At 37.0% G+C, this 11,432-nt stretch overlaps 1 protein-coding gene across 1 annotated transcript in view; it reads left to right on the forward strand.

Moving 5' to 3' along the window:
• Positions 1–4,161, forward strand: part of APOOL (apolipoprotein O like) — a 52,888-nt gene extending 48,727 nt beyond the window's left edge. The window contains exon 9 of the mRNA XM_075539110.1: positions 3,635–4,161. Coding sequence (XP_075395225.1) covers positions 3,635–3,723 — 89 coding nt within the window. The 3' untranslated portion in view covers positions 3,724–4,161. The remainder of the gene's footprint in view (positions 1–3,634) is intronic.
• Positions 4,162–11,432: the final 7,271 nt, after the last annotated feature.

Here is an 11,432-nt window from a genome sequence, read left to right on the forward strand (position 1 = left end):
GCTGAGTGAAGCATTTAATATCACTTTATTAATTCAAGTTTTTAATCATGTGGGAGAAAATGTACCTCCCTGGGTCATGTCAGTTTACAGGTGTGATCCACATCAACAGCCTCCATTTTTTATTTCTACCTTCCATAGTTTTTTATTCAATTTTGGTGCTAGTAGTACTTTGGGTCCTAGTAGTACTTTCACGTTCAAGTAGTAGAAGTAGCACTTGTACGTCTACTTTACTATGCTAACATATTAATTATTAGTTGTTAAAGTGCCATCAAGTCTGTTCCAGTTTATGGACAATATGAGCAAGAGACTGAAACATTTCCTGGTCCTGTATCACTCTCGGATGTTTATGCATTGAACCCACTGTGGTAGCCATGGTGTCAGTCCATCTCTTCTGAGGACCTTCTCCTTTTTGCTGATGCTTTACCAAGCATGATGTTCTTTTCCAGGGCCTGGACGGGCCCTCCTCTTACTCTTTTTATGGGAGTGCCTTATTTTTTGTAGGTCTTCATGATCTATTTTGCAGTACAGCTTAATGGTTAAATACTCAACTGCTAAGAACAACACAAAATGGGCAGATAGAACCCATCTAATGGTCTGTGGAAGGAAATGACCTGGCAAAAGCAATCTGCTCCAATAAAGTCTATGAACGCCCAAAGGGGCAATTTTACTCTGTCCTGTGGGGTTGCTGTACTTCGGAATTGACTCGAGGTCACACAATAGCAATATGCAGTTTTAAGCCAAAAGGCTTCATATTGCGGTACTTGAGAGTTTTCCAAATTTATAGGCCCAAACTCTTTCTACCTTAGATGTAAACCAAAAGCCAAACTCATTGCCAACAGTTGATGTTCACTCATAGTGACCCCTTGGGGGTTTCTGAGATGGTAACTGTTTACTGGCGTAGAAAGCCTCTCCTACGGAGCTGCTGGTGGGTACAAACTGCCGACCATGCTGATCACAGCCCAACTTGTAACCAATCCTTCAAAACAGTGGATTTTATTAAGCGTTCTACAGTAGATTCAGATGAAGCTTCTTCTACTTAATAATTATCGATGTAAGATATGAATAAATTAAAACTTGAAGGCTTTTCACAAATTTTGAGTGATGGAGACAATCTTAAAATAAGCAGAAGTAAGTAATTTAGTGAGTTGAACTTTTGAACAGACTTTGGGCATGAATATAAATTAAGGAAAGGTGTATAAGTGCCAGAGAACTTAGCTAATTGTTGGACTTTCCTAAGCAAATTAGAGAAATTAATACTTACATGAAAGAATTATTTGTTACTTATCTAGGATACTATGATAAAGTAGAAATAGATAGAATACTTTGATAAAGTAGGAAGCTATTTTTGCTACATATTTTTGTACTGGAACTGAGCAATGGTGTCCATCAGGAGGCAGTAAAGACACATCTGAGAAATCTGCAGCTATAATATGATAGGAAAATATATGTGCTCGGTGTTGCTAGTACTATTGTGATTGCTGAGTACACTTATCTTTGGGGAGACGATTCCTTTTCAGTAGAGGGTAATGAAAATGAAGACACGTTTTCCCCAGGCACATTCCTAGATTACAAACATTCTATTCACAGACTCTACAGAAATCCTACTCACAGACACCCCCCCCCCCGTGTGTCCCTGGGTTAAGAATTCTATAGAGCACTAGATTAAGTGTCTAGGGTAGTATGTAATTTTTTGTAATTAAAAAATACATATTTGATGATGGAGTCACACATAGATATGTCATATGGAGTCACATATAGATATGTCATACTTTCTGAAAGAGAAATGTTTCTGAAGAGATAGGCATAAAACAAATCATTATATTCAAATCCATTTATCTACTATGTTTTCATTATATAATATTGGAAATTAAAATCCTGAAAAACAACACAAAACTTTGGCTTCAAAATGTAAGAAATCATTTGTAAATTAAATTTTGACAAACATTTAAACTAAAAAATTTCTAAAAAAGTTTGATAATACCACAAAATAAGTATAAAGATAGTTATTGCTTGTGTGTTTACTGTGTATGTAAGATACTATGTGTACTTTGTGGGGGAATTTAATACTTAAATTGGCTGTATGAGACTGTTGTTACTCTAACCCTCCACATTTTATAAATTAGTCAGGGCTGTTGTAATACAATTAGATAGACTTACTTGCTTTTGGCTTTGGATCCACATCAGTCAAGTTCACCTCTCTAAAATAAGATGTTCTTCTCCTTTAAAAAAGGTAATATAAAAATGTCTACTTCATGGTGGTAATGTGAGATAATGCATAAAATAACTGCATGTTAACATATCGGAGCATTCAAAGGATTCATTCCTTGAACCTCTTTTCTGACTTTTTGGATGATCTTAGCAATTCCATAATTTGACTATTCCAGTTTAACATCTGTATTTTGATATCTAGCAAGCAATTAAAGTTTAATATGCACAAAACTTATCGCTTTACTTGCAGATTTTTAAACCTGTGCTGCTCACATATTTCTCTAAGTCAGGGATTGGCAATTCTCATTTGTTCCATTTCTTTTTTTAAAAAAATATTCTTTTTTCTTGGACATTTTCCTTTAAAAGGAACCTTTTCATTGTGAGGGGAGGTTTATGCTTAATCATTTTTTATATTCAACAATTAAATAACTTTTAAAAACTTCCCAAGAGCTTTTCCTGCTCCCTCCCCTTCCTTCGCCCCCTTCTTATAGGACATTATCTTCCACCTTAACCCTAGTTAACACCTGTATACCGTCTAGCTACTGCTTCTCCTTCTCTCCCTTTCCTTCCACCCCTAGTCACCATCCCAGTTTGTTTCTTTTAGCACGAATAGCCGTTAACTTGATTTTCTTTTATAATAACAGTGCCATACACTATTGGTTAACTTCACTCAGCATAATGCCCACCAAATAGATCCACGTCATGAGGTGTTTCACAGTATCATCAATATTCCATTTTGTGTATTTACCAACATGTTTTTTAAATTAAGGGATCTAGTGCATCCATTTAAGAAGTTCTTTCCATTCTCCTTTTAGAAGTTCTTCACAATCCAAGCCCTTTCCCCCACATCCAGATTACACCATCGTACCTTTCTCCTGGAGCATTGTAGTAACTTCCTACCTGCTTCGACCTTTGTTCCTCTGTACTCTTTCTCCCCGTGCCAAGGAGTGATCATGAATAATTTCACTCTACTCAAAGCTGTAGCATCCAATGTGGTCACATGTCCTGTCATTCTCTTGACACACCAGTACCAAACACATTTTACCTACTGGTTCACCCAGATTGACTACTTTATGATTCTTCAGTTCTATTATAGTTTTGATCTGCTCATCCTATCAGGCATTTCTCTCATAGCTGCAGATCTTAGTCGCACCTCTTTCAGTTCCTCGCTCAAATAGCACCTTTCCAAAAAGACTTTCCTTGCCCACCCTACTTAAAATTATAAACTACCCCCAAAATCCCTACTGTGTTTTCCTATGTAGCACTTAACCAAATCTGATATATATTTTACTTGATTTATTTTATGTCTCACCCAGTTATAACAGTAGATTCATATTGGCAGAGGCTTTATCTGTTTTGTTCACTGCTTTGCTTCTAGTATGAATTATACATTTGTTAAATCCATGTTTTTTTAATACTTTATCAGGTGCTACACAGTTTTTGCATGACTCCAAGCTCATGGATCACGGGCAGTCCCATCCAGAAGATGTAGATTTGTACAGCAATAGAAGCTGAAATGGATGGCCTAGAGAACTACAAGATGTGTGAAGGTTGCAAATAATGATGAAAAATCAGGTGATGGGCAACTGTGACACGTAGAGTATAACTTAATTCAAGATTTCCCCCTTACGTCTGAAAATGACCAGTCATGTAAGTGGTTAATACACAAAGTGAGTGCAATGCAAACAGTATGAAATGATTGATGAGGAGACATTTGTAGAAGTATTTAGGATGCAGGTGATGACTTTTAAGGCTGTTTATGCAAGATCAAAATGGAATAAAGATATGAGACTAAAATCTGAAATTATGTACATAAATACACACAAATGTACCTGTTATAGCTTTTCCAAAGTTTTGTCAGCTAAATTAGAAAGGTGTGTCAAAGGATGCCTCCCTCACTTTTTTGCATTGCCCAGAGCTGGAATAAAATATGCATATTTTTGTCACGTACAACTGGTATTGTCTCTGTCTTTTGTTAACATTAACTTTACATAGACATCCCAAACTAACTCCTATCTCTCTAAAATGCCTTTGAAGACCCCTGATAGTATAGTGGGTTACAAATTGAGCTGCTAAGCACAAAATCAGCAGTTCAAGCCCGTCTGCCATTTCGCAAGGAGAAAAATGAAGCTTTCTACTCCCGTACAGATTTATAGCCTCGGGAACCCACAGGGGAACTTCTACTTTGCACCAGAGGGTGGCTTTGAGTTAGAATCAATTCAGTGCCAATTAGGTTTTCAACTACAATCTACACAGGCTCTCCAAATGCTGTTTTCTAGGATTATAATCTATCCTGCTTTATCTTCAACCTTTGGTTTCTTCCCTTTTTTTTCCCTTCACTCTAACTTCATTTCCTTAACTAAAACAACATACAAGTAACCTTTTCTTATGTCAGCCTCTTCCACTTGACCTTTCTTTTCTGTCCTCTTCCTATAATTGCACTTCTTTAAAAATTGTCAATTTCTTACTTCATCACTTTCAGTTCCTCTCACTTGCAGCAACTTGGCCCCCCTACTTACTTGAATTTTTGGTTACTGTTGACTCTTGACGCCTCCCTTCTTGAAACCCACTCCTACCTTTGCTCTTTTATTGTTTCTCTCATCATTCTTCATTGTCTTCTTCTCCTGCTCCTCTTCCTTAAATGTCGATGCTGCCTACGTTTCATTCCTAGTATGCATTTCTCAATCTAAAGGCACTCTGTTTCACTGAACACACACCATTGGTTTCAGCCACCGTTTATGCCATATTTATTTAAATTTCTGGTTCACTTATGTCTCCCGAGCTGTGAGACCTGTATTTCTAATTACCAGTTACATCATGTTACACCTCATATATCTCAATGTCTCTATGCCTAAAACTAAATTACCTTTTCTCTCTCTCTTTCTTTCTCAACCTATTCTACCTTTCTATATCTGACACTGTTGTTGTTTATGTCTTTATCTTCACATCCCTGGCTAATCTCCCTGCCTCACTTGATTCTTCCGTTTTATTCTCTGTCATTCGAAAATGTGTTCTGCTTGCAAGTAACAGCAAACCAGTTTAGTGTCTTAAATAATGGTTCGCTTAATGACCTGTTGCATTTGCCAGGGATCTAGAGTTCTTCTCTCTCTTCCCTCTGCTCTCTAACATTTGGTATGTCACCTCAGGGTCATAAGATCGGCACTGTACTGGACCTCCAGGAAGAGCATACACGTTCAAGGTAGGAAGGAGCAGGGGAGAGAAGGTGTATGCGGTGACTCTAGCCTATCAAACAACAAGTCATCTGAGAACCCCTTTAGAACACTCTTCTTTATCTCCATTATGACCTTCACATTTAGCTCAAGGAAGATTAGTTTTTTTTCTATAGTGAGGAAGGCAAGGGACAAGGGTTTGGAAGTAGATGTTGGCTTTAACATACAGTGTCTGCTATCCATCTGTGGTAGTTACATAATCTGGTGTCAATATGAGACTATTAAGAGTGACAGGGTAGACTTTAGTCCGTCAATCAGGTTGCACCTTGATGGCCTCATTTGGAAGCACTATGGAGATAAATATCTTACTGGAGGCCAGAACCCCTCTGTCTGCTTGACATTACTGTTGACAAGCCACAGGGAGCTAGGCTGATGGAGCCAGAACCCTGGACGTGGAGGAGCCACATGGAGACCCACGACAGCCCTGAAATGCTTCTACCACCACTGGATCCACAAGACTTTCCACCCACTGGCCTGTGATCTTCCTGCATTCGGCATCATTACATGTGTTGCGTGAGTCTAAAGAGAAATTTACAGATTGGTGTCGGACATGTGGGCTAATATCGGACTTAGGGACTAGATCTGGACAGGACTGGGATATTTTCTTAATATACAATTACTCTTTTATATAAAGTTCTTTCTTGTATACATATGAGTGTCTCTGGATTTGGTTCTCTAGTCTACCTGGACTAACACATTATGGTACCTTGGGAGTGGGTTACTAGAGAAACAAGTCGTGAAGATGGAGTGTAGATGCTGGTTTGACTTCTGTAGTTTCTCTTTGGCTAGCCAGAAGTCAGATATGGCCTTGCAGTTTACTGGGCCCACTTGTTGAGTGGAAGTGAGAGAAATGCCACATTAAAGAGATGGGTTGAGTCTGGCCACTGACACCCATGGATCTGGTTCACAGGGGCTAGAGGAGAAGACAGGAATGGGTTGACTATCTGAAGTTCGTGACCTAGCACAAGGAGGGCAGCTAGGGTTGTTGAGAATTTGTGATGGGGCCCATGGTCTAAAGGCAAGGCAGCCAATGGGAACTCTGATAAGACTAAGCGAGGCAGCCCACATTGAGTTGACCAGAACCCAACCAGATGAGGAGATTTTGAGCCTGTGAATGGGTGCATATTGCTGCTGACTTTATGGAATGCCCTATCCTGATTTGACTTTACTTACGGATGCAGATTTTTCAGAAGGTTCCAATTGGAATGAAGATTATTCGCTTCAAAGTTTAGGATTATCTCCTTAGAACACTGGGTTGATGTAATTGGGCAGGATACCCAAAATTTGGGGTGTGAAGGCATGACATGGCTGCCTTATAAATTTACACAGCTGGGGGAATATGTTCACAGGATTATGGTGTAGGTATTCATATAAGAATAGAATATTTTTGTTTTATTCACTTATAGAATGCTATGCTTAAAAGAGGGTGGCACATTTTTAAATTGTGTGCATTTTAATTTTGTTCTGTTAGGTACAGATATGATTTTATTGTTTGTTTGAAAAAATATATGGCTGAAGAGTTGTGTGAAAGTGTCAAGTTGACAAGGCTTGATCTGTGGTAGTTATATAATCTGGTGTCAACTTGAGACTATTAAGAGTAAAGGGGGTGCAGTCTAGCCTGTCAATCAGGTGGCACCTTGACCTCATTTAGAGGCACTATAGCGATAAATAGCTCACTGGAGGCCAGACCCACTCTGTCTGCTTGACATTACTGTTGACAAGCCATAGGGAGCTAGGCTGATATAGCCTGAGCCTTGGAGCTGGAGGAGCCACGTAGAGACCCATGCCAGCACTGAGATGCTTCCACCACCACTGGATCCACAAGACTTTCTACTCACTGACCTGTGATCTTCCTGCATTTGGCGTCATTACATGCGTTGCCTGAGTCTGAAGAAGATTTTACAGACTGGTATAGGATATATGGGCAAATATCGGACTATGGACTTGATCTGGACAGGGCTGGAATGTTTTCTTAATATATAATTACTCTTTTATATAAAGCTCTTTGTTGTACACATGAGTGTCTCTGGATTTGTTTCTATAGTTTACTTGGACTAACACACCATCTGTTTTGTTGCCAGGATAGTTTGAAACCGTGAATGGTTTGTCTTCGTTGACTATTTAATCAAATGAGAACTTCTTAGCATGACATATAAAGCCCTTCATATCTGCTCCCAACAAACATTTCTGGTCCTATAAAGGAAGCAGTGGTATTTGGCTCTTCAAGGTATGTATCCAGTCACTTATTAGTTTTTCATATAGGAGTTCTTAAGAATTTAACTAGTATTTGAAATATATTTTTAGTATTTTAGATCTGTTAACAATCAAATACACTTGCATTTCCCCACATTAAGATACTAGTGTTTACCTCTAAGAAAGGAAATGCTTCTAATTGATCATTACATTTATCTTGATTTCAGATGTTAAAATGTGGGGAAAAAATAATTGTCTTAAATTTGGTGAAATATAATAGGTGAAAAAAACAAGTCAAAGTCACGGAAAAGTGGTTTTTGAGTTATCTGTTCTTTTGCCACAGTACTGCTACTAACCATTAGTATAGTAATTTGAATGGTGGAGAGGTTACTTTATCTGGAAAATCTGTTACGAAATAAGAGGTCTGCTCAAGTCAGTGTTGTGATCACTCGTTGTATTGTATAGCGTTCAAAGTCAAATTGTTGGCCTTCAGTGACAGTTCAGTGTTCAGGCCTTTGTTGAGATGAGTTACTATGTCACATTTTCACTCTCCACTTGCCATTTCGATGAGTTTTTCTCTGTTAAATCGGAACAGATGCCAGCCTTCCTCGGAGGAAAGGTCTGAAGCCCCTCGACGAGTATAATATTCAATAGAAGCCTGATTCCAAATGACAACCAGAAAGTCCATGCAGTTACATTGGCTTCTGACGGCTATCTGTTTGAAAACAAAATTGTTTTTCATTGAAAGCACAGTCTTCATTTACACATTAATGTCATAGAAAGTCTACTATATACAAAGTGGTATGTGTACCAAATACTTCAAAATATAAGGGGGCTTCATGGCAAATGAAATTGAAAGATAATGGACCCTTCCCGTAATGTTTTGAAGTCTCTTCATAATTACATTTCAGACTTCGTTATAGCTGTAAAAACAAAAGTCCCCATTATGCACATTAAAATTTTTTAATCCAAAACTTGTTTGCAAAGTTCACACATTGCCTTTTCTGTTGACTTTATTTTTCTTTTTGTTACAGGAAAAATTTTACTTAAAAGAACATATGTTCTATAGATTCCCAAAACACATAAGTCTTTCGTTTATAGTAGTCTCATGCCTTAGTGTAGAATCACCTTCTAATTGCTTTCGTACCCCCCAAAATATATTGTGGTTGGGGATTACATAGAAATCAAATTTTGACTAAATATAAATCATAATGTGTATTAAAATATGAAAAGCCAGTTTAACTTGAATAAAAAGTTAAAAGTGAATTTTGGAGTTGTGGCCAGATGATGAGATAAATGACCTGCTATGCTGTTAAATAATAATATTTGTTGATGAGATAGGATATTGCTAACTTAGGGAATACCTGACTTAGCCTCTTCAGCATTTCAGCTCCGATACCAAGACCTTTTAAATGGATAATAAAAAATGAAAACAGTAAGTTGAAAATCTCACTTAAATAATTTTCTTTAGTTTAAAACACAAGAGCTCTGTAGCTAGTAATTATATATCCTTAATATAGTGTGTTTAAACATGAATGGTTTTCATATATCTCTTCATAATTGGAATATGCCTCCAAATATTGTAGATTTTATCAGAAAGATTTTGGAGTTTATCTGAAATGTACCTGAAAAGAAAATTAGTTTCTATCATTATCATTTTATTAATATGCTATATTTCACATTAATTTCTAGTCTAACCCAAAACACCAAAGCATTTCTTAAAAGTATAGCTGTGGTAGCTTAGCATTTGCTTTGCTAATGGGAAAAAATTTAAAAGTATTTTGTTATCAGTGGTTGATAAAATAGTATAATGATGTTTTATGTTGATAGTGTACTTCTACAATCAGGCAATAGAAAAGAGAATAACTTCCCACCACCCCCACTATCATGATCCAAATTCTATCTTGTAAGTCTGGCTAGACCAGAGGATGTACACTGGTACAGATAGGAACTGGAAACACAGGGAATCCAGGGCGGATGATCTCTTCAGGACCAGTAATATGAGTGGCGATACTGGGAGCATAGAGGGAGAGTGGATTGGAAAGGAGGAACTGTTTACAAGGATCTACATGTGATCTCCTCCCTGGGGAACGGGCAACAGAAAAGTAGGTGGAGGGAGAACGTCGGACAAGGAAAGGTATGATAAAATAATTTATAAATTATCAAGGGTTCATGAGGGAGGGGCAGTGGGGAGGGAGGGGAAAAATGAGCTGATACCAGGGCCTTAAGTGGAGAGCAAATATTTTGAGAATGATGAGGGTAATGAATATACAAATGTACTTTACCCAATTGATGTATGTATGGATTGTGATAAGAGTTGTATAAGCCCCTAATAAAAGGAGTAAAAATTAAAAACAAAAAAAATAAAAAGAGCATAACTAATATCAGACTCAAAATATAATAAAATTACATAAACTAACTTGAACTACCACATTTATACTAAAACTATAATTTTAAAAGTATTTATAAGTAAAACTAAATATATTTTGACCTCGGTACGCTTGTATGACATAAAAATCCTCTAGGTAAAGTAGCTTGCCAGTCCATGGGTCGTATGTAAAGTAGTACATGGCAAATCCAACGGTCACTGTACCAGGATGAAGCAAGAGAGGGTACAAGAGTTAATGCTTTGCATCTAAGAATGTATTTCTACCACCTCCATCCCCCCCTGGGAATCTGGGTATTTTTTTAAAAGTAAGGTGGTCTTGGAACAAAATTTCAAGCAATACACAAATACCTAAAGTAGAGCGTTTAAGTCCCTTAAAATAGAAACTTAAAGAGGTAGGACTTCTTAACAGCTTTTTCCCTATGCCTATACAAACATAGGTTATGCCTCAAAGAATCAAAAAAGGTTTATATTCTTATACTCTTGACCCAGCTTAATTGTCATTATATCCTGTCAAACTTGTTTGTAGTTTGTTTGCAGAGTGGGGAAAATATACTATAGATTTAATGAGACAAATAACATACTTTACCTGATGTATTAGGTTGATAGTGTATTTCAGCAATCAAACAGTAGAAAAGAGGATTTTCTCCAAAGCCATCCCTGAGTAAATCTAAAATAATAAATTTACATACAGTAAAAGGATTACAGTAATAGGTAAGAATATAGCATGATTCATCAAATATTTCACCTACCCCGACACTAGTATACAGCCTTTTTCCCCAAAAAAACATTTTATTGGGAGATAATATGGATATGGTTCCATAGTTCAATCACATCAAGCAGTATTGTACAATTGCTACCACAATCAGTTTAAAAACATTCTCTCCCTTCTTGAACTCCTTGACATCAGCTCCCTCCCCATTCCCTGACCAACATTATACCCCACAGAAACTCTTGTTCTCTATATATATGTTCATCAATTCTGGGTTTCAGACACTGAAAAACGGGAAAGCATATAACAAAAATTCAAGAGGTCCAACCCCAATAACAATACATGAAATAAATCCCAATATGAGCAAACAACAGGACAGAAGATAATCACGAAGTAACTGCAACTCAAAGATATACTGAAATTCTAAGTTAAGGAGATAGAATGTACTAAGTAAGAATTTTTTACTTATTTTTGTTTTTAAGATTGTCATACATTACCCTGTACAATATTTTCCTAACTATAATTAATGTGGGAACTTTATCACAGTACAGTAACAGTTTTGTTAGAGTACTGTTTTCATCATGTCCATTACTTCCAACCTTATACTTCTTATTTACATTAAAACGACAAGACAGAATTCTGTTTTTATCAAGTGTAAGATCATATGATTGTCATATCATGATGCTGTTTTCATCGTGTCCAT

The sequence above is a fragment of the Tenrec ecaudatus genome, chromosome X (genome assembly GCF_050624435.1).
Source record: "Tenrec ecaudatus isolate mTenEca1 chromosome X, mTenEca1.hap1, whole genome shotgun sequence".
NCBI lineage: Eukaryota > Metazoa > Chordata > Mammalia > Afrosoricida > Tenrecidae > Tenrec > Tenrec ecaudatus.